General features: G+C 37.4%; 1 protein-coding gene across 2 annotated transcripts; it reads right to left on the bottom strand.

Moving 5' to 3' along the window:
• Nucleotides 1-867: 867 nt before the first annotated feature.
• LOC126827386 (ventricular zone-expressed PH domain-containing protein homolog 1) lies at nt 868-24680 on the bottom strand. Of its 2 annotated transcripts, XM_050556679.2 has the most exons (15): nt 24545-24680; nt 20649-20869; nt 19748-19892; nt 19171-19345; nt 17972-18135; nt 16920-17129; nt 14387-14601; nt 11461-11625; nt 10187-10289; nt 9343-9460; nt 7900-8039; nt 6948-7082; nt 5797-5946; nt 4995-5099; nt 868-3615 (listed from the first exon to the last, which is right to left on the bottom strand). In XM_050556679.2, exons 2-15 carry the CDS (start codon nt 20858-20860, stop codon nt 3334-3336), a joined length of 2319 nt encoding a protein of 772 aa, XP_050412636.1. In that variant the 5' UTR covers nt 20861-20869; nt 24545-24680; the 3' UTR covers nt 868-3333. The 2 variants fall into 2 exon arrangements, with proteins under 2 accessions (XP_050412636.1, XP_055958410.1); XM_056102435.1 differs by lacking the exons at nt 868-3615; nt 4995-5099; nt 5797-5946; ... (3 more) ...; nt 10187-10289; nt 11461-11625 and having other exon boundaries at nt 12442-14601; nt 24626-24654.
• Nucleotides 24681-25188: the final 508 nt, after the last annotated feature.

Raw genomic sequence — 25188 nt, 5'->3', positions numbered from 1 at the left:
ACAACAGGAAATCACAATGAAAAATCCTGAAGAACTTTCACATCCAACACTCGGATCGAACCCGTAATCTATTGGTTAGTGAGCTAGCACCTTATTGACTAAAACACACAGATAGATAAGTGAGCTCGCCCAATGAGCCACACAGATTAGTGAGCTAGCCCACCCACTGAGTCAGATATAGATTAGTGAGCTAGCACCTTACTCTCTGAGCCACACAGATAGATTAGTGAGCTAGTCCATTGAGTCATACAGATAGATTAGTGAGCTCGCCCACCCACTAAGTGATACAGATAGATTAGTGAGCTCGCCCACCCACTGAGTCACACAGATAGATTAGTAAGCTCGCCCATTGAAATGAAATGAAATGAAATGGGGTTTAACGTCCTACTGTTCTGTTCCTAACCTGGGCTAATGAAGACGGGCATACGCCATACAGTGTGCTATGAGGGAAATTTTGCCAGGGCAGCGGCGCTACGGCCTACTCTTATATATCGAATTCCAACTGCCAAGGAATCTTTTACGTGCACGCCAATGTGTACACGGGACCTTGGTTTTTCGTCCTATCCGAACGACTAGACAGCTGTCCTTGTCAGGCCCCCCCATCCTGCATCACTGACAAGGGGAAACCACGCCGGAAAATCTGGATGAACTTTCTCAGCCAATGCAGGGATCGAACACCCGACCTCCAGGCTAGCGAGCCAGCGTCTAACCCACTTAGCCACATGATCCCCACACAGATAGATTAGTGAGCTCGCCCACTGAACCACACAGATAGATTAGAATATAAAAACAAAAAACATGACATTTGTATTATTTTATTTTATTAATATAAAGAGAATATTTATAAATATATAAATTTATTGCATCAATATCTGAATCACACATTTCACAACCTTTTCATATAAACATTTTATAAAATATTTAACAATATAATAGGGAAACTATACAACAATCTGTTTAAATTTCACATCCATTCAAATCCAAACACCAAAACAAATAGGGTTTAAAAATGAAATGAAATGGGGTTTAACGTCCTACTGTTCTGCTCCTAACCTGGGCTAATGAAGACAGGCATATGATTTACAGTGTGCTATGAGGGAAATTTTGCCCGGACAGCGGCACTACGGCCTACTCTTATATCGAATTCCAACTGCCAAGGGATCTTTTACGTGCACGCCTGGGCATCGGCACTATGACCTACTCTTATATCGAATTCCAAGGGGTCTTTTACGTGCATGCCAATGTATACACGGGACCTCGGTTTTTCATCCCTCTGTGCTGCACAACTGACCATGGGACACCAAGTCAGAAAATCCCAATGAACTTTCTCGGCCAATGCAGGGATCGAAAATACCCCATTTCCAGGCTTGTGAGTCAGCATCTTACCCACCGTGGCCCCAAATAGGGTTTAAGAGGGAGAGAGGGAGAAATGGGGTTTAACATCCACTCGACACAAACTAGGTCATTTCGGGACTAACATATGGTTTGATTTTATTTACATAATTCACTTGCGCGTAGGGGTCTTTAGCAGTGGGAGGAAACCGGAGGACCCGGAGAAAACCCACGAGGTTGGACAGGCGACCCTACTCCTTGCCACGTACAACCGGGGATCAAATAGGGTTTAATGTCCTAAATAGGGTCTAATGTCCTGCGTTTCTGCACAGACTACAGTAATAAATGTACCGGTACACCATTTAGAGTGCTATGAGTTATTTAATAACCATTTCAGCTTCCTTGAAAGAGACATAAAGTAGTACCGGTACTTGATTTATGTCCTAATTTCTCTCAGAAAAAGGAAACCTTCTAAATAACACCCAATAACAAAACAGGAAAAATATTAAACAATTGCTTTTATAAATAGTGTTTCATGACTTAGATAAAAGTGAATTCAATTGAAAAGGAAAACCCTTGATGTCAACATTACATCCTGGGTAATTAATGAATAACAGGACACTACACTAATAATTCATATTAATATTAATTCATCTTTACAATATCAATAGTCTAATCTGCCTATTGCAGATCTTTCTTTAGGCCTCAAAATGTTATCTAAATTATTAATTAGACATTAACTTATCCAGACCATAATCAACTCTCGATGGCATCGCTAGCCTGCGATGTTTATTGGATTAGATTCCGATTTGCTGTTCGACTTCCATTCCTAATTAAATCAAGAAATGGATAATCAAGATTATGTTTTTTTTTATCCTACCGACTTTAGTAATGATGTTCGAGGCTAGGTCGAAAATTTCAATCGCTAAAATCTTGGATCATAGTGGATCAATTTGACTGAAATTTTCAGAAAATTTCCTTTACATTAGCTATTTTTTAACTATTATAGTAAGAACTACCAGCTCTTTATCTAATCTCCCATAATGTATCATACAGTGGGCATACAGTGTGCTATGAGGGAAATTTTGCCTACACAGTGGCACTATGGCCTTCTCTTATATCGAATTCCAACTGCCAAGGATTCTTTTTGCAGGATCGAAAGGTTTAACTGAGTATTACTACAACAGTTAAGAGTAAATACAATGATGTTTAAATGTACAATGTCGTATTTTAATTACAATTAACAACGAATCAATAAACTCTAGAAATTCAACAATAAAATATGACATTTAACTTTATAAATTAATAATAATATTCTGATTATTATGTTTGGTTTGTGCCAAATAAACCTATCTATCTACCATACTGCATTTGAGAGAAAGAAAGAAAAATGGGGCACAAAGGAGGTCATTTTATTTCAATAATTCGCTTGGGTGTAGGGGGCTTTTTAGCAGTGGGAGGAAACCGGAGGACCCGGAGAAAATCTACGAGGTTGGACAGGCGACCCTACTCCTTGTCACGTACAACCGGGGAATCGAAACCCCGCCAGTTGACTCAATGACAGACCGTATGATACAGCGCACGCATGCTAACCATTTGGCCATCCAACCCCCCTAAACACCAATAGAAAAAGAAGAACAATTTGTACGAACATAAGGTAATAGCGGTTTTCTGTATACAAACACCTGGCGGGGGCTGATTGTTAATCTGGAACGTTTTTAATTGACACAGAATTCAGTCCTGTCATAGTTCGGTCAGCCCCGTCTACTGATCAATGAGGTAACGTAATTAAACACAACGAATATGTTTCAGCTGTCGTGATTGGTTGAAATATTCTCTTATTCAATCCATGCATGCATTGTGGCCCGAACCCCTCTTTTGATTCACTCATTTGTCGGTATTTCTGGGATCAAGAGACTTCTAAAGTAGAATCTTCAACTGAGTATTCCCCGAATGTCTTCCCAAAAGATTTCACAAAAGGCCAGTCCCATTTTATTTCCGCTATAACTTGGTGTCTGTTATTAATGACCTTGGCCTTTCTACCACCATACTTCTAGGCCTGTCCGGAGCCTTTTTGTCGGTATCGGTAGTGTGTGCATTCTGGGAATGTGCCACCGCGATATGTAAACACTGCACCCATTGTTCCACATTCTGATGACCTTTGGCCTTAAATACATATGTCTGATCTTCCGTGAATATTTCAAATGCTTTCGGTATGTCGCGTATTCCTTTCCTGACGGCTTTAACACTTTGTATTTTACTCACAGGTAACGTCTCTTTTCGCTGAAACAGCCAATAATAACAATTATATATACAGGTCATTTTGGGACTAACATATGGTTCAATTTTATTTCAATAATTTGCTTGCGCATAGGGGTCTTTAGCAGTGGGAGGAAACCGGAGGACCCGGAGAAAACCCACGAGGTTGGACAGGCAACCCTACTCCTTGTCACGTACAACCGGGAAACAAAACCACGCCAGGTTACTCAATTATAGACCTTATGATACAACATGCACGCGCTAACCATGCGGCCATCCAACCCCCCGAACAGTATAAATAAAAGCCTGCAATCGGTGTAAAGAGTTCAATGAGAATGAAACTAGTCACTGACACCCAGGATAACCAGACCCTGAGTTTACAAAGTTAAGAATTTACACAACTTTCAGTTACTGTTTATGAGAAATATCTTTGATCCAGAAACATAAAAACTTTGTACATAGTTAGGATGACCCACCATAAATAAATATCTCCAAATATCTCGACAATTACGCCACAAAATTTATATATATGCCAAGCCTCAAATCAGTTTCACACAATTATAGTCACTAAATAAACTATCATGTTGTACTTAATAAGCTATGCCCATCTATAAATAATAGACTGAAAACTGGTTCCAAGTGTCGTCCATAACATCCAAACACTTTTGAGTAAAAGAAAGGTTACGTGCCCTTGTTTTGAAATTAGTCTCGCTTAACCAGTCTATCGATCATTCTACGTCTGACTGACAGGTTGGGATAATCAAGACTACTTTTTTACGAAACATAACAGAAAGCTAGAACAAGAAATTGAATTTAGAAATAAGCACTTTAGCCAACTCAACAATTGTTTTTAGAAACTTGTAAAAGTAAAATGAAACTACTGCTAGTATCATGTTCCTGCTAACGAAAGTGAATCAGAGATATTATTTGTACTAAACCAAAAGATGCCGCTCTTAACGGTACAGTTAATGATAAAGCAATTTAAAAAATAAAACAAACGTAATTTCTAAAGCTGCTGTAATAACCAAGAAGCTAAATTTTACTGCTATTCAAAATCGTCAACAATAGATTTTTTACGGCTGTAATAGTTGATATATTTGTAGAGAATTGCACGTGCCATGGCTATTTATCGACTCAAAGAGAGTGCGGGGTAGTCAGAAATCATGAAGTGTGCACATTTAGCCGTGTCGAGACCAACTTTCTGTAGAGTGCACGGGTCACCCTAACATAGTTTCTTATTGATGTATTTGATATGTTAAAACAACAAAAGTTTTTTAAGGGGCTATATCATAGTTGATATAAAGCGAACAATTTTGAGTAAATTCTTATCTTAAGTCTTAGAACTCGGGGCTGGGTCTTAATAGCTACACTTATCTTTTATATTTAAATATAGCAAAACTGACCAGATCACTTTTACTGTAGGTAAATTGTCCACCTGAAAGAGTAAAATATCGAGTCTTCCATCTTTTTAAAAATTTCCATTTTCCTTTCTTTTCTTTTAACTGACCCTGCAAATAATTGACAAATAAAACATAGGTTACCAGGCAACAAGACAAACACCATCTGAGCAGTTATAAGTTAAACAACTCATATATATTTCAAATTGCAGACCAACAAAAGAAAATACGGGTTGTCAGGCAATGAAAAAAACACTGTCCAGAATTTATGAGCTAAATGATTCATAAATAATTCCAAATGATAGGATCATAGTTGAAGTATCTAAGGATGCTAACAAGATTTCATAACAAAGGGGAGTAACTCTAGAAGTTATTATTGAAAATCACTTACAAAAACAATGTGGTTCACCCTTTCAATAGGATATACAACCACTAATTTCAGAAAGATGGGTTAATTATTACAGTTGATCATAACAAAGGGGAGAGGGAGAGAAATGGGGTTTAACGTCCACTCGACACAAACTAGGTCATTTCGGGACTAACATATGGTTCAATTTTATTTCCATAATTCGCTTGCGCGTAGGGGTCTTTAGCAGTGTGAGGAAACCGGAGGACCCGGTGAAAATCCACGCGGTTGGACAGGCGACCCTACTCCTTGTCACGTACAACCGGGGAATCGAAACCACGCCAGTTGACTCAATGACAGACTTTCTGATACAGCGCGCACGTGCTAACCATTAAGCCATCCAACCCCCCAACTCTTGATAGTGATTATGGTAAAAATATTTATAATAAATAGGAATCTTACCGCTATTAATGGAAGTCCATCTTGTAATAATCCATTAACTTTTTCTGGATGATTACACATAAAACAACTCCATTGTTTATTTAAAGCGTTAAATTCAAAAATATCAAAATATCTCGCTTCATGTAATTCTTGTGTTAATGTCTCCTGATCCTACTCAAATAATAAAAACATAATACCAAAAATGAAAATGAAATGAAATGAAATGAAATGAAATGAAATGAAATGAAATGACAATTGCTTGACAATTGCATGTAACTAAGATAAGATAATGTAAGATAAGACTAAACCAATTTTATTTCCAGTTCTTCCTGTTCTGTATAAATAAATAGCCACTTCAATTACATGATAGATGTTGAGTTTAACATTTCAAAACTTAGAACTGAAATACTTTAGGTTTTTAAAACAGTCTTTTTCCCAAAATAAGAAAACAAATTTTAAACAATTGTTGAAAATGAAATGAAATGGGGTTTAACGTCCTACTGTTCTGCTCCTAACCTGGGCTAATGAAGACGGGCATATGCCATACAGTGTGCTATGAGGGAAATTTTGCCCGGACAGCGGCACTACGGCCTACTCTTATATCAAATTCCAACTGCCAAGGGATCTTTTTCGTCCTATCCGAACGACTAGACAGCTTTCCTTGTCAGCCCCTCCGTCCTGCATCACTGACAAGGGAGAACCACGCCGGAAAATCTGGATGAACTTTCTCGGCCAATGCAGGGATCGAATACCCGACCTCCAGGCTAGCGAGCTAGCGTCTTACCCACTTAGCCACGTGATCCCCTTAAACAATTGTTTCCGAGGATCAGAAAATCAAATTATTTTGGCCTAACAACAATGTTTCCTTTAAAATAAATGACTAGGAAATTGTGCCCTATTTTTCGGACGGAACAGAAAACTGAGGTCCATCTGTATGCATCGAAAAGAAGCCTTGGCAGTTTGAATTTAATAAAGAATAGGCTGAAACCTTACTGTCAGGGCAAAATGTCCAATATATCATTTAACATGTAATCATATACACCATATACATAAAATATGCCTGACACAAAATGTCTAATATATTTCTGGACTTCCCGGTTGGCGAGCCAGCGCCTTAATCAGCGAGCCACCATGCTCATCAGAATTGGATAGAAGTAGTGTCATTTTCTTACCTTCACAGAAGGAAATGCTGATGTCACTAACGTTAAAAATGTTCCATCTGACCTTTCACCCTTTAAAGCATCCCAGCAAACTTTTAAACAAGCCACGTTGTTATCACGTTGACTTAATGCAGATGACGACTGAGCCTAGAAAATACCATATAAATTTTTACTTTTAAACTAAACAAGATCCCACAAAACTGGAAATGAGAAAAAAAGTCATGAACAATGTGAGGCACAATTCCAGATTGAGATAGAGTTCATCATTCTATAGATAGGAACATATAATTTATCTGTATATATAGAGATAGAGAGGGAGAAATGGGGTTTAACGTCCACTCAACACAAACAATTTCATTTCAAGAATAACATATGGTTTAATTTTATTTCAATAATTTGCTTGCGCGTAGGGGTCTTCAGCAGTGGGAGGAAACCGGAGAAAACCCACGAGGTTGGAAGGCGACGCTACTCCTTGTCATGTACAACTGGGGATTCGAAACCACGCCAGTTGACTCAATGATAGACCTTATGATACAACATGGACATGCTAACCATTCGGCCATCCAACCCCCCCCACCTGTATATAGATAGGAACATGTAATTTACCTGTATATATATCTAACATGTAATTTACCTGTATATATATCTAACATGTAATTTACCTGTATATATATCTAACATGTAATTTACCTGTATATAGATAGGAACATGTAATTTACCTGTATATAGATAGGAACATGTAATTTACCTGTATATAGATAGGAACATGTAATTTACCTGTATATATATATATAGAAACATGTAATTTACCTGTGTATATAGATAGGAACATGTAATTTACCTGTGTATATAGATAGGAACATGTAATTTACCTGTGTATATATATAGGCACATGTAATTTACCTGTGTATATAGATAGGAACATGTAATTTACCCGTATATATATATCTAACATATAATTTACCTGTATAGAGAGAAACATGAGATGAAGCCATATTTTTGGTTGAAATGTATCCAAGCTGAACTGAGATTTTCCATATAAACAATGATCAAGTTGACTAGCACACTGAAAATGTAGTTTAACATATCTCCGATGTTTACCATCTATAAACAAAAAAAAAAGAAAAATAGAAATGAAAAGGATTTTAACATCCTACTTTTCTGCCCCAACATGGCCAATGAAGACTAGCATACACAATACACTGTGCTAATATTAAACTCTGTACTAATGACATTATATTTACTAGGAAGTGGTGTATTAATATCAAAGTCTTTACTCACTAACCACTCTATATTTACTAAGAAGTGGTGTGCATGCTCTAATATTAAAGTCTGTACTAACGACCCTATATTTACTAGGAAAAGGTGTCCTAATATTAAAGTCTGTACTAAAGACCATCTATTTACTAGGAAGAGGTGTGCTAATATTAAACTCTGTATTAACGACCCTATATTTACTAGGAAGAGGTGTACATGCTCTAATATTAAAGTCTGTACTAACGACACTATATTTACTAGGAAGAGGTGTGCTAATATTAAACTCTGTACTAATGACCCTATATTTACTAGGAAGAAGTGTGCTAATATTAAAGTCTGTACTAACAACCCTATATTTACTAGGAAGAGGTGTGCTAATATTAAAGTCTGTGCTAACGACCCTATATTTACTAGGAAGAAGTGTGCTAATATTAAACTCTGTACTAACGACCCCATATTTACTAGGAAGAGGTGTGCTAATATTAAAGTTTGTACTAACGACCCTATATTTACTAGGAAGAGGTGTGCTAATATTAAACTCTATACTAACAACCATATATTTACTAGGAAGAGGTGTGCTAATATTAAAATCTGTACTTACTAACAGCACTACGAAAATGAAATGAAATGAAATGAAATGGGTTTAACATCCTACTGTTTTGCTCCGAACTGGGCTCATGAAGACGGGCATACGCCATACAGTGTGCTATGAGGGTAATTTTGCCCAGACAGCGGCACTACGGCCTACTCTTATATCGAATTCCAACTGTCAAGGGATCTTTTACGTGCACGCCAATGTGTACACGGGACCTCGGTTTTTCGTCTCATCCGAATGACTAGACAGCTGTCCTTGTCAGGCCCTCCGTCCTGCATCACTGACAAGGGGGAACCACGCCGGAAATCTGGATGAACTTTCTCGGCCAATGCAGGGATCGAACACCCAACCTCCAGGCTAGCGAGCCAGCGCCTTACCCACTTAGCCACTAACAGCACTACATTTACTAGGAAGAGGTGTACATGCTCTAATATTAAAGTCTGTACTAACGACCCTAAATTTACTAGGAAGAGGTGTGCTAATATTAAAGTCTGTACTATAAACGACCCTATATGTACTAGGAAGAAGTGTGCTAATATTAAAATCTGTACTTACTAACAACACTACATTTACTAGGAAGAGGTATTCGTGCACTAATTTTCTCGACATAATTCTGTATGGTAGTAAAATGCTTCTCACAGAAATGTTGAACCCCATCGTGCACTGGTTCGTTCTACAATAAGATACCATCATACATTGTTAAAAAAATATATAACATAAAATCACTAAATATTATGGAGATTTTCAACCAGACAGGGAGAATGGAGTATTGTGCACAGAGTACTACAAAATCATCTTATAAATTATGTTAGTCCCAAAATGACCTAACCTAATATTCAGCCCAGGCAGCGTCATCTCAGTCTACTCTTTATCGCATTAGATCTGTCAAGGGTTTTTTTACATGCACACCAACAGTTTTTGCTGAATTAACAAAACGCTGTTCATTGCCAGGCTCTTCATACTGCAGCACATTTCTGTACCTACCGGACTAAGGATGCCAGGCATGCAGCATGCTACAAAGGATATTTTATCTAGACAGTAGCATTCAACCTCTTTTTCTTTGAATTTTAATTGTTCTTTTATGCATACGTCAACAAGTACCCCTACGCGCATGCGAATTATAGAAATAAAATTAAACCATGTTAGTCCCGAAATGACTTAGTTTGTGTCAAATGGATGTTAAACCCCATCTCCCTCCCTCCCTCCCTCCCTCTCCCTCTCTCTCTCTCTCTCCCTCCCTCCCTCACGTCAAGAAGTACAAAAGGTTAGACTAACAAATGAATATTTTGAGACTAAGAAATGAATATTTAGAGGTTAACAATTTTGAGATTAACAAATGAATATTTTGAGACTAACAAATGAATATTTAGAGACTAACAAATGAATATTTAGAGATTACCTGATTTAAATAAGCTGTAGTTAGGTTACTATTGATAGATAATCTCTCCGATACCAGAGTAGACGCTGGACTACTCGTTCTTTCTGATTCTCTTTCACTAGTTCTACAAACAAAACAAAACTTCGGAATGTATGGCTAGTCAATCACATGTCAATCACATGTCAATCTGAGTAAAATAATGGGCCCTTATTCACGAAAACTTAAACTAAGATACAATCGAAATTTTAAGAAATACTGCAATTGTATTGGCTGACCAATATGCAAATTGGATATATGCAAATTGATTTTACTGGTCAGCCAATCGAATTGCAGTATTTCTTAAAATTTCGATTGTATCTTAGTTTAAGTTTTCGTGAATAAGGGCCCAGATCTATATTTCCTTTTGGTTTTCTATACATTCGATGGCCTACACTACATGAAGATCTGACAAGTTGTAGTGGGAGTTCACGTCAGCAGTCATACGATCGGCTTTTGACCTTATGACGTCAGACATTGATTAATCAATCAGCGTTGATGTTTCTAGGGGTTTACCCAGGCCGTTTCATTGGCTATTTCCTTACATCAAGTAGAATGCCTGTTATATAACAACTCTTCTAGATGGAAGTGTAGTACAGACAAATAAAACGAAATTTTGAACTATAAAAAACGAAACTAAATGGGATTGATCACATGAGGTTCTTCAGGATTTTCTTTGGAGCCACAGTGGCTCAGTGAGTAAGATGCTGGCTGGCTAATGAGGAGGTCTCAGGTTCGCTCCCAGTGTTGACAGGGCCTGGCAAGGAAAGTCCTAGTCATTTGGATGGTACAAAAAACTTAAGTTCAGTGTTTACGGGGGGGGGGGGGGAGAGAGAGAGAGAGAGAGAGAGAGAGAGAGAGAGAGTGAGTTTAATGTCCACTCTACACAAACTAGGTCATTTCGGGACTAACATCTGGTTTAATTTTATTTCATTAATTGTTTGCACGTAGGCGTCTTTAGAAGTGGGAGGAAACCAGAGGATTCGGAGAAAACCCACGAGGTTGGACAGACGACCCTACTCCTTGTCACGTACGAGCAGGGAACTGAAACCATGCTGTCTAGTCATTCAGATGGGACCAAAAACCGACATCCTGTGTACACATTAGTAAAAGAACGCTTGACAGTTGGAATTCGATATAACACTAGGTCGTAGCACCACTGCCCGGGAAAAATGTACCTCATAACACAATTTATGGCGCATGCCAGTCTTTATTAGTCACGTTGATGCAGATGAGTAAGATGTTTAACTGGTACATACCTGATAGACTTCGGTAAACTGAGATCGCTATCTGCCGTGTTAGGGGAGAGAACTGTAGTTTTAACAGATACAGTACCACTAGGATGTATAGCGTTTGGTGGATTACCAACTGTTATAACCGTAACAGTCTGACTTGAAACTGATATCATTTCTTTCTCTGTTAAACTAGAAAATAAATCATATCTTATAAATTTCTGTGAAACCATAACCTATGCCTAATACTAGGTTCCAACTATCTCGATACGATTGAAATCGTGGTTTTAATCGTACATTAATCTTGTTGATCATATATTGTGACCAGTCGTACCATTCGAGTTGATCGTATTGAAGCGTATCCGAACGCAATAGGGATAGTCCCATCGTAACGCATGGCACGACAGTGGAAACCTAGTATTAACAATATATTGTGATGTCTGAAGGTTGTTACTTATATGTAACACAAATATGTGACCACTGACACCAAAACGAGGAGGAAGTGTTTCATACTAACATAACTTTATGGATTTAATACTTCTAAAGTTGATATTAATTTATTTATTTATGCACTGTAAATGAATGAGAGATCAGGGAACAAGCAAAATGCCTGTAAAACAAACCATATAATCTATGCATCAAGAGAGAGACAGAGACAGAGAGAGAGAGAGAGAGACGGAGAGAGATGGGGTTTAATGTCCACTCGACACAAACTAGGTCATTTTGGGACTAACACATGGTTCAATTTTATTTCAATAACTTGCTTGCCCGTAGGGGTCTTTAGCAGTGGGAGGAAACCAGAGTACCTGGAGAAAACCCACGAGGTTAGACAGGCGAACTATGTATCAAGACATAAAAACAACAATTATGAAGTTACAACTCATTCTTTTATGATACAAAAAAAAATGCTGAAATAGGCTAAAAATAAGATTTTGAAGATTTAAATAAAGCAACAAAACTATGACAACATTTTTGTTTGAATCACAAAACAATGAAGGATAATTTTTATGAACAACCCAAATGAAAGAGGAAGTAGTGTCATACACTCCATTACATATTTATAAATATAAACCCAAACATATTTCATTCACACAGATTTTATTTATACTTGTATACCGACTCACAAAAAGACAATATCAATTTAAATATTTCAAAGAAAGACAGGTGACTCTCGTGACCAACAACAACAAAGTCGTTGAAGCTTATTAATCGTATTTCTGCAAACGGACAAACGGCATCTGGTGACCTAATTCTGGCCTCTTTTAACCCCACAACTAAAAATGTCGGACAGTCAAAATTTTGAAAGAGAACACCAGTCGGCAAACCTCGGCAGATTCCGTTACTCTACATCTAGCCTTGGCTGTATGACGGTAAGTGATATGTACCTACGCCTATACAATTGCAATACAGCACCAGTTTACTTATTAGGAAAACATGCCGCTTTTTAAAAGAAGTTCTGAAGCATATTTAGAATTTTCAGTACAAAGTTGTCCTTGTTTGAAGAAAATCAGATAAACTTGAAAGAAAAACAGCTTCAGACTTTAAAATATTTGTATGATAAAACATTTTTCAAAGGCGTCATCATGGGCAACGCTGTTGATAATCCGGGAAATTGAAAATAGTTCCAATGGCGGACTTCGTCATACAGCCGAGGCTAGATGTAGGGTACTGAAATCTGCTGAGGTTTGCCGAGTGAAGAGAACCCCTGCACTCACGAAAACAAGCTTATGTTGTGGCATGCGCTTTCCTGCTACTCTTCGTCAAATTCAAATTGCAAAGGATTTATTTATGTTTAGACGGGACCTTGGATTTTTCATCCCATCCAACTAGTCAAAAATCATTGAAAATCAATAGGTTTATTCATCTCATAAACTTTGTGTATGAATTTAACGTTGAATGATAGCCTGGGTCTCTGGATCATTGTGGCTGATGGACAGACGAACAGTGACAACAATAGAGAAAATGACAAAAAAATGAAATGAAAACAGAAAACAAAATACAACAAGATAGAGAGAGAGAGAGAGAGAGAGAGAGAGAGAGAGAGAGAGAGAGAGAAATGGGGTTTAACATCCATTCAAAACAAACTAGGTCATTTCGCTTGCATGTAGGGATCATTAACTGTGGGAAGAAACCGGAGGACCCAGAGAAAACCAACGAGATTGGACAGGCGACGCTACTTCTTGTCACATACAACCGGGTAATCGAAGCCACGCCAGGTAACTCAATGACAGGTCTTAAGATTAATGCGCAAGCATTTAACCATTCGGCCATCGAACAATCTCAAAAAACAATAATGCTAATGACTAATGTATGTTTTGATTGGTTAAAAAAAAACATATTTGAAAGCAAGAGAACAACCCGAATGCAAGTCAAAATAAATGATAAACAAGAATAAAGATGATTATATGTACAATAGATATGAAAAGACAAGAAGAAACCAAAATGCCTGCGGAAGGAAAGGGAGGGAAATGGGAATTAACGGGCAGTCAACACTAACATGGCTAATATACGGTACAGTTTTATTCCAGTAATTCCCTTGTAGCAAGCACAGGGGTCTTTAGCTGTCGGACTAAACTGAAGGACCCAGAGAAAACCCACGAGGTCAGACAGGCGACCCTACTCCTTGTCACATACAAGAGGGGGATCAAACCCACACCACTTGACTTGATGACCGAATGATGTAAGCATAGACGTTCTGACCACTCAGCAACCCATGATAAATGTGAATATATATATACATGCTATGACAGTGACAGTGAAGTTTGTTAGTTCGGGTGATTCACATACATGACAATTGAGAATAAGGATGATATTTGTGTACATGCTATGACAATGACAGTGAAATTAGTTAGTTTGGATGATTCACATACATGACAAATGAGAATAAGGATGATATTTGTGCACATAGTATGAGAGTGTCCGTGAAATTGGTTAGTTCGGATGATTCACATACTATTTTTGTTGATCGTCTTTCATTGATTGGACGAGAATACGGACAGCACTTGACGCATTCTCTGATAGTTTATTCACTTCTTCCATATATGGTGTGAGTAATTCGGGATGTGTCAAACCTATAGCACGCATATCCTGAAGAATCATGGGAATGGCTGAATCTTCGGAGGATGCCAACATGGATGAGAAATATTTGAGAGATCGATCAGCTTCCGTCTGTAAATATAAGAAGTAAAATATTTTCATTCACGTCATCAAATATCCAATCTGATTATAACACAGATCCTATTTCATTTCGTTTTTTATAGTTCAAAATTTTGTTTTACTTGTCTTTACTACACTAGCATCTAGAAGAGTTGTTATATAACCCACGTTCTGGTTGGTGTGAGGGATTAACCAGCGAAACAGTCTGTTACAGCAAGTTTTTGATGTGAGGAGCACGTAACTGTGGGTAACCAACTCAAAACAGCAACGCTGATTCGTTAATCAAATGTCTGACGTCATAAGGTCAAAAGTAGGGTGACCCATGTACTCTACAGAAATACAGTCCACCGCTGATAGTTCGAGACTACCACTGAAGCGTGCACATTCGCCGTGCCGAGACCAACTTTCTGACAGTATGATACTATAAATAGCCATGGCACGGGCAATTCTCTACAAATCTATCAACTATTACAGCCGTAAAAAAATTATTGTTGACGATTTTGAATAGCAGTGAAATTAAGCTTCTTGGTTATTACAGCAAATTTAGAAATTACGTTTGTTTCATTTTTTAAATCGCTTTATCATTAACTGTACCGTTAAGAGCGGCATCTTTTGGTTTAGTACAAATAATATCTCTGAATCACTCGGGTTAGACAGGAACATGATACTAGCAGTAGTTTCATTTTACTTTTACAAGGTTCTTAAAACGATTGTTGAGCTACCTAACGTGCTTATTTCTAAATTCAATTTCTTGTTCTAGCTTTTCTGTTATGTTTCATAAAAAAGTAGTCTTGATTATCCCGACCTGTCAATCAGAAAGTGTCTGGATGTTATGGACGACACTTGGAACCAGTTTTCAGTCTATTATTTATAGATGATTAATGGTCATAGCTTATTAAGTACAACATGATCGTTTATTTAGTGACTATAATTGTGTGAAACTGATTTGAGGCTTGGCATATATATAAATATTGTGGCGTAATTGTCGAGATATATGGAGATATTTATTTATGGTGGGTCACCCTATCAAAAGCCACTTGTATGACCACTGACGCAACCTTCCACTACAACCGGTCAGATCTTCAAGTAGAACAGGCCATCGAAAGTATTAAAAAAAAAACGAAATATAGATCTGTATTTTAATCAAATTGTCAAATATCCAATAAAATGGGGTTTAACATCCTACTTTCCTGGACCAAACGGGCCAATAAAATGGGGTTTAACATCCTACTTTCGTGGACCAAACGGGCCGATCTGATTAAAATACACAGATTTATATTTCTTTTCGTTTTTTTATACTTTCGATGGCCTACACTACATAAAGATCTGACCGGTTGTAGTGGAAGGCTGCGTCATGGGTCATACAAGCGACTTTTGACCCTATGACGTCAGACATTGATTAATCAATCAGTGTTGACATTTTTAGTGGTTTACCCACAGTTCCATGCATTGCACGCCAAAAATTCGCCATAACAGACCGTTCCATTGATTTATCCCTCACATCAACCAGAATGTGGGTTATATAACAACTCTTCCAGATCCTTGTGATGTGAAGACAAGTAAAACGAAATTTCGAACTATAAAAACGAAACAAAATAGGATCTGTGTTTTAATCAGATTGCAAAGAGAGAGAGAGAGAAATGGGGTTTAAGGTCCACTCGACACAAACTAGGTCATTTCGGGACTAACATATGGTTTAACTTTATTTCAATAATTTGCTTGCGCATAGGGGTCTTTAGCAGTGGGAGGAAACCGGAGGACCCCGAGAAAACCCACGAGGTTGGACAGGCGACCCTACTCCTTGTCACGTACAACCGGGGATTCGAAACCACGCCAGTCAGCTCAATGACAGACTGTATGATACAGCGCGTGCACGCTAACCATTCATCCATCCAACCCCCTAATCAGATTGCAAATGGACTAATGAGGAGGGGGATACATGACACAGTATGATATACCTGGACAGCAATTAAATTCAAACTGTCAAGGGCTTCATTATCTGCACCGCAAAAAAGTATTCAGAACCTTGGGGTTTTTTTTGTCCCATTCAAACAACTAGATGCTTTTACTTGCCAGGCCATCTGTCCTGCACAAAGGGGTAACCATGCTGGAAAATCTATTTAGGAAATTTTGCCATGACAATTACTAATGATACCATGGTTGAACTCAAATTTCCTGTCCCATCCGAATGACTCATCTATTAGGGAAATTTTGACATGACAACTGCTAATGATAAAATGGTTGAACCCATATTTTCTCTCCCATCCGAACGACTAGATATCAGCTACACAGATTCATGAATGTGACAGTCAGTGTAAGTTTGTTCTTACCTCATTCAGGGTTCCAACAGCCCCGATAATTTGTATGACAGAATATGTTAATGGAGGCTGGTTATCCATGAATTTTTTCAGGTCATCCAGTCTATCCACGAAGGCTGATGGATTCTGTTTGGCCATGTCAACAAAAATAGTTATAACCGTAGAAGCTGTTAAACCACTGGATAAAAATTCACACAACTTGTTGTAATGTTTATCCAGGACCTAAAATTATATTGAAAGAAAAGAAATGAAAACAAAACAAATGGGGTTTTTCATCGTACTTTTCTGTCTCAACTGGGCTAATGAAGACGGGCATACACCATACAGTGTGTTAGGAGGAAATTTTGTCCAGACAGCAACAATACGGCCTAATCTTATATCGAATTCCAACTGTCAAGGGTTCTTTTACGTGCAAACGACAATACATTGTCCGTTGCCAGACCCTCTGTCCAGCATCTCTGACAAAGGGAACTTCCAGAAAATTCCTATGAGCTTTCTCGGCAAACACCTGGATCGAAAATGGGACCTCCAGATTAGCGAGAGGTCTTACTCACTGAGCCACCATTGTTCCCCATCTAAAAGGAATATCAGTCGGCACGCTCGACAGATGATATAAACATCCCATCACCATTTTGATACAAAGTCCAATTATTGTAATGTGTGTGTGTGAGAGAGAGAGAGAGACCCATCAAGGATGAAACAAGAGTGAGAGAGTTTACCCTCCACTTGACACAAACTAGGTCATTTCGTGACTAACATGTTTTAATTTTTATTTCAATAATTCTCTTGTACATAGGGGTCTTTGTGAGAGGAAACCGGAGGACCTGTAGAAATCGCACTAAAATGGACAGGTGACCTTACTCCTTGACATGTACAAGCTTAGAATCGAAACAACGCCACTTGACTTTTTGACAGACCTTATTATCTAAAGCACTCATACTAAATCATTCAGCCACCAAACACCCCAAATAATTATATGAAAGAATGTTTCATTACCTCTGGCTGAAGTTAAATCATTCAGCCACCCAACCCCCCAATAATTATATGAAAGAATGTTTCGTTACCTCTGGTTGATGTTTAGCTACGAGACTAAACAGCTGAATTAAACTGACTTGTTCTATGACTTCACATTTATCTAACGTTCCCACCAGACAATCAATATGGCGGATAACTGGATCGGGATTCTGGGTAAAAATCTGGGGTAAAACTTTACTCAGTAGATAATTTCCTGAAAAACAAACATTAAACTATCGAGAATGTTATACTATGGCCGCGAAGAAGTCCAGAAACTTTTTACAAAAATGAAATTTTAGATTTAAAGATATTCCAAGCTTTTTAAGGCAATGGTGGGTGAAACATGCAAGATTTAAATTGGGGATTGAACATATCAGAAATGAATTATAGTACTAGAACACATATTTATGGATACAATCACTTGGTTTATTATACTGCAACGTTTAAACAAGATTTGTCTCATTTGTACATTAGGTATTTGCTTGAAAACGACTTGTGAAATGTTGTTGAAACGTTGCAGTATAATAAACCAAGTGATTGTATCCACCACACTAGGTGTTCTAGTACTATATCATAGATCAATTGGTAAATACCTCTCAAGAATTGGATAAGAAATTAATTTTCTAAATCCCACGAATGATAGTAATCTAGTAAGACCATTTTGAATAAAAAGGTTTACCCTCATTCAACTAACCCAATCTGATTAAAAATACAGATCTATATTTCGTTTTGATATTTTATACTTTTGATGGTCTCTACTACATGAAGATCTGACCGGTTGTAGTGGAAGATCGTATCAAAGATCATACGGGCGGCTTTGACCTTATGACGTCAGACATTTGATTAACCAACCAATGTTGATGTTTCTAATGGGTTAACCACAGTTCCGTGCACCTCATGCCAAAAGTTCGCCGTAACAAACCATTTCATTGGCTGATCCCTCACATCATCCTGAACGCGGGTTATAAAACAACTCTTCCAGATCCAAGTGTAGTAAAGACAAGTAAAATTTTGAACTATAAAAACGTAAGGAAATAGGATCTGTGTTTCAATCAGATTGCAACCAATCGCTACAGCTGAAATGTTAGATTTATGTCATGATTCTGTTCACAACACGTCTGTAACAAAGTCAGGACTTAGTCACATGACACGTGATTGCAATTCGATCAACTCAGGCCCTTTCAGACTGTAAATCAAGCACACCTGACAGAAATCATCCATTTTGTTGATTGAAAACCAAAAAGCTCACCTTTTAATACACTGGTTACAAGTAAGGGCATGTGTTTGGCTAACAGATCGGCATTATCAATGGCCGCCAAAGAAAGATAACTGGAAACGTTACATGCCAATTCCTTATTATCACAATCTAAGTAATGTACAACTGCTGGAATGGCTAATTTCATCACAGCTGTCTTGTTATAGTGCTGTAATATATCAAACATCCATTTACTCTAACTATGATTAAATATTTACAATTTACATGCAGTAATGAATGAGAACATTTGAGGTTTTGATGCGTACATGGCACATGTGCATTTTGTGTTTGCGGTTATTCTTGAACAAACAAGCCTGGAAATAAGGCACCTGTCACAGACAATGTCAGGCACAGATTCAGGCTTTGTCAGGCACAAAACCTCTGGTGCCTGTCATTTTGTTCGGCACTGATTTGTCTTTTTTTACTGATATTATTAATACATGTCCGGCACTAGTTGAAAATGTCAGTTACTATTTCATTAGGGCCTGACATTTTGTCAGGTACATCTAAAACCGTTATTTCCAGGCCTGTGAACAAAACAGAATCCGTGATCATAATTAAAGTAAATTACCAGAAATAAACAGGACATGATATCAGAGGCTATTTTAGCATGTGGTGGATCTTCATCTCTAGGACTGGTCGTCAGAGTGTGTCTATGACACATCTCCAGCAGTTTGACAAGAGCGCGGGCGTGTTCTTCAATACTCTGTGTCTCTCTATAAATATAACAAAATTACACCAAGAACGAAACAACGCTTTGATATTTCCTTCTTCTTAAATTAGTGTCCATCCCCCCCACCCCGAAATGTGATATAGCAGACTAGTTTATTATCTTAGCGCACAGACAGAGGTCTTTCCCGTAGGAGGATAAGAAGCTCCATCAAGCTTGAGTGCCATGGCCCCAAGTTTGCAAAGCATTCTCACACTTCAGTTAAGAATTTACTCAATTTTCAATCACTGTTTATGAGAAATATCTTTGATCTAGAAACACAAAACTTTGTACATAGTTTCTTATTGATATATTTGATACATTAAAACAACAAGAGTTTTTTAAAGGGCTATATTTTAATTTTAAATAAATTCTTAACATAAGTCTGAGAATGCTTTGTGAACTCGGGGCCTGACTAATACATGTATCAATGACTAGTGACTGTGTAATTGTGAAGGAAGCCATGGATATATAGAGACTCTAAATCTTGTAGCCTACTTTGTCTGCAATATCACTTCTGTGGAAGCGGACGTTAAAACACCAGGTAGTAGTAGTAGCCTACTCTAAGTAGTTTGTTTTAGGTCTGGTTCTCCGTGTAATGATATCTCTCTTTATTTACTAATTCCCTCACCTTGTCCAAACTGGGAGAACTTTTTCAGAAGAGCGATATTTGACTCTTGCAAATTAAGGAGGGCTTTGTGTAGGCTACCAGGCAAAATATAGAAAAGAATGACTGAGATTGTCTGATCTTCTGTAAACCTACCTTATTGCCGTGGTAACTCGGGTTATACAGATTTCAACGACACTCTGATCGTTATCGCTATCTTCGTATCCCTTCTGATCAGCGATCTCATAGATTCTATCCACAACTTCTGATAAATCATGCTCGATATCATTATCTTCTACAGTAAATAATTCACCAGCCTTCGACAAATCTTTATGAGTTAAAACTTCACTGAACAGTGGATGCATCATATTGATGTGCTGTTCCAAAATAAAAAAAAACAATGTGACAATTCACAACTTTTGTCTCGTTTAGAATTTGAAATGGTATTTTTACCCTCACAAAGAAAATAAATGCAATTAATATCGAACCATTAATAATATCATATTCAACATAATTTTAGATGCAGATTGGATTCATGTGATTATCATGTCTTCTGCTGTGGATGCCAAACGTTCATTTCATCATATCTTTAATACAATGTACTAAACGGATTTGAACCATTTTTGAGAGAGAGAGAGAGAGAGAAAATGGGTTTAACATCCACTCGACACAAACTAGCTCATTTCGGGACTCTTTAGGCTTTTTTATCGACTTGCCAAATCGGTTTGAATTTAGTGGAGATGTCATGTGACAGTATAGTCGATTTCAAAGTACTTTGACGAGTTGGCGAGTTCGTTAAATACTCCAATTAGCTGTAAACAATTGTTGTGGCTGGACACAGTTGATAAAAAAACACGTGATCACCCGATCAATTCGTCAAATCGCACCCTGAAGTGATTTGGCGATTTGGTGTAATCGTTTCGGAAATCGGTGTCGATAAATTCGTTGATTAGCCAAAGTGATTTGCATTCAATCAAATTTTCATCTTTAACGTCCATCTAATTCAAATTGGTTACCCTAATCAACGAATTTATCGACACCGATTTCCGAAGCGATTACATCAAATCGCCAAATCACTTCAGGGTGCGATTTGACGATTTGATCGGGTGATCACATGTTTTTTTCAACTATGTCCAGCCTCAACAATTGTTTACAGCTAATCGGAGCATTTAACGAACTCGCCAAAGTACTTTGAAATCGACTATACTGTCACATGACATCTCCACTAAATTCAAATCGATTTGCCAAGTCGATAAAAAAGCCTTAAAGATGAATATTTGATTGAAAGCAAATCACTTTGGCATCAGTGGTTGATAAAAACGCCTATAGTCTACCAACTATGTTCTGTAGTCAAATGGAATATTATTTTTTCACCAACTGGCAATGACCACTAAGATTTCAATGCTTATTTAAACACTCAGATAACAGACTTGTCATTTGCCCTGCAATTCATCAAATGTTTTAAACCTTTTTTAAAAGTTCGAACTAAAAGTTCACTTTGAAAGTTTATCTAAATATCAGTTATATATGATGAATTGCTTTCCAGAAGTTAGTCCATAAGTCATGGTCATGGATGCCAGGACAATATACTTTTACTTTTGCTTTTTGGGTCCAGTGCCAGTGCTGCACCGACACCAGCAGGAAATCCTTGCAAAATTGTGCGTAAAGACAGTGATATTTCATTTAATCATGATACAGGAAGCCTTGTCTCCATACACATTACGAGTTTTTCTACTGTCTGATTCATCGTAAATTTTAAACGGATTTCTTCGATTATGAACAAACTACTTAAGGTTGGTTATTATAAACTTACCTGTGTGTTTGTAATGAACTCCCGTTCGATAAAATCCATTGCACAACTAATTATCACAACGATGAAAACAAGTTCTCTCTTGAAAAATTGAAATATCACAAACTTTTCCCAGAGAAAAATACCAATATGGAAGATGGTTACGTCACTCTGCGGAAGATATCATTTCGTATTAGGGGTGACAGCATAGGAAATTCAAGTACAATTACGACAAGAATCCATGACCACTCGGACCAAAGATCACTCGGTTCAAGACCAGTCGGACCAAGTGATAGACCACTCAGCCCAAACAAATAGACTACTCGGACCATACAAAAAGACTATTCGGACCCAACAGAAAGACGACTCGGACCAATAATAAAATGTTGTTTTAATAAATTGATAATTGCGTTTGTTTTAATATAATTACTCGAACCAATAATAAAGTGTTATTTTAATAAATTGATAATTGTGTTTATTTTAATATGACTACTCGAACCAATAATAAAGTGTTATTTGAATAAATTGATAATTGTGTGTGTTTTAATATGACTACTCGAACTAATAATAACGTGTTGTTTGAATAAATTGATAATTGTATTCCAAATCGCAAAATATCGAGAACCACACTTGTAGTCACGTTTAAAAAGGGGCATATAAACGTCCGGTCTTCGTATTATTATGTGCTGTTTATATTAACGCATCAAGGGCGGATAACTTGAAAACGTGTCTCCACCCCCCCCCCCCCCCCATATATAGTAACCCAGGGGTTAGTGGGGTAGAACGGAATGAAACCACTGGGGATACCGCAAATGTGGAAAAAGTAAAATTAGGCTATCAGACAAGAACAGTATACCCGTATATGTAGAAACTGTCAAAAGTCTGGACATACCGAGTCTCATTGCAAGAGTAAAGAAAAATTAGATTGATATTTTTTTTTGGCACCATTATTAATTAATTTTAAAACTAATCGTTGATTTATTTACGTACACAAAATTGAACCAAACAACTCTAAATATAAGAATTCCGTATAAGAATTATTTGCTTCTTTGTATTGTGATTTAATAATAAATAAATAGCATATTGTCTAGCCTTATAATATAATTTAATTGGTCCGACTGGTCTTGTTTTGGTCCGACTGGTCTTAGTCCGAGTGGTCTGGATACCTACGACAATTGGCATTGAGTTTGAGCGTTCGCACACATAACTACCCGCATTCCTGTATTTAGTTACCGTCTTTTACATTCTAGTAAAATCTCTGCAAATTTTATAGCTTTACTTTTTGAAATATTTTGTTCTAATTATTTGATTAGCGACTCGGATGGGATTATTTACTTTTGAACACGCATGTCGCACAAACACAACTATACTTTCGTTTTACGGGCTTTATCACACTTCGGTCAAAACTGTCGAATCGAGAATTAATGTTCCGCTTCTTACTGGGTCATACGGGCTTAGTAGCATTATATACCCACCCGGGCAACACGCTTAAAGATGTTACTGAAGCGGTTATTATTTGATCGAAAGAATGCGTATAAAATTAAAAATACACTCAGAGAATTCGGAGGTAAGCTTCATGATCCTTGTTAAATTATTTATAACATAAAGAAGATAGGATATTTATAGTTTATTCATGACTTTATTTTTACGAGTATCCGTGCAATCAGTGATATTTTAATTGTGAAGAAAATTTGATAGACTGGCGATCAATGGTTTCCATATAAATCTCCTATGTAATTGCCTTCAATTTATATTTTTCGTCGCCCAAACCCATATACGATCAAAATGATCGCACTGTCAAACTATCTTTCAATGTTAACCAACCCCCGCAACAGGTATATTGGATTCGACCAATACGTCACGAAGACATTGTTGACATCGACTCTGTCGAAATTACAAGTAAATTTTCAAATTTTTCAAGAGAGAAATTGTTCTCATCGTAGTGATAATTAGTTGTGCAATGGATTTTATCGAACGGGAGTTGATTACAAACACACAGGTAAGTTTATAATAACCAAAGTTAAGTAGTTTGTTCATAATCGAAGAAATCCGTTTAAAATTTACGATGAATCAGACAGTAAAATATCTGTTTTCTAATATAAATAAAAAAAAACAATCAACATGTTATTAATTCTGATGATGCGACTGAACTGACAGTTTTAATTTTATAGGCCTATAGGCCTAAAACGTCAAAAAGCTGTCGTTTTGAACTGCATCAATAACATCCTTACAAATGTTGTAAGTTTAATGAAAGTCAACTCACCGTCTGCTGGCTATAGACGAGCCAACGCCGATTATTTTGATGGCTTTAAACGCAAATTAACCTGGAAAATCATTGATTTACTTGTACTTTTTACAAAATAAACATTTCTCTCTGACAGACCGGAAATCCATGTTTGTTAATCTAAGGGAGGTGACTCCCATTCATGTATTTTGACTTCCAGTATTTTGCCATAAAATTTAAAGGGAAGGTGTCAAAAAATTTATACAAAAGATAATTTACTTTCATAGGATTGAAAAAAAATCTGTCTTTGGAATATAAGTATTCCTTACATTCTTGATAAAAAAGAGCTGCCAGGCAACACTTTACCATATGAACCGTTTATATTATAAGGTTCACGATATTGTAGGCTAGGCCCTACCCTAGGGCAAACTCATTGGCCAAGAAAGTTCATCAAGATTTTCCGGCGTGGTTCCCCCTTGTCCGTGATGCAGGACATAGGGTCTGTCTAGTCGTTCGGATGGGACAAAAAAAACCCGAGGTCCCGTGTACACACTGGCGTGCACGTAAAAGATCCCTTGACAGTTGGAATTCGATATAAGAGTAGGCCACAGTGCCGCTGTCCGGGCAAAATTTCCCTCATAGCACACTGTATGGTGTATGCCCGTCTTCATTAGCCCAGTTTG

This window comes from Patella vulgata, chromosome 7 (genome assembly GCF_932274485.2).
Source record: "Patella vulgata chromosome 7, xgPatVulg1.2, whole genome shotgun sequence".
NCBI classification, from domain to species: Eukaryota; Metazoa; Mollusca; class Gastropoda; family Patellidae; genus Patella; species Patella vulgata.
The sequence above is the reverse complement of the archived record's forward strand: the minus strand, read 5'-3'. Positions and strand labels throughout refer to the sequence as shown.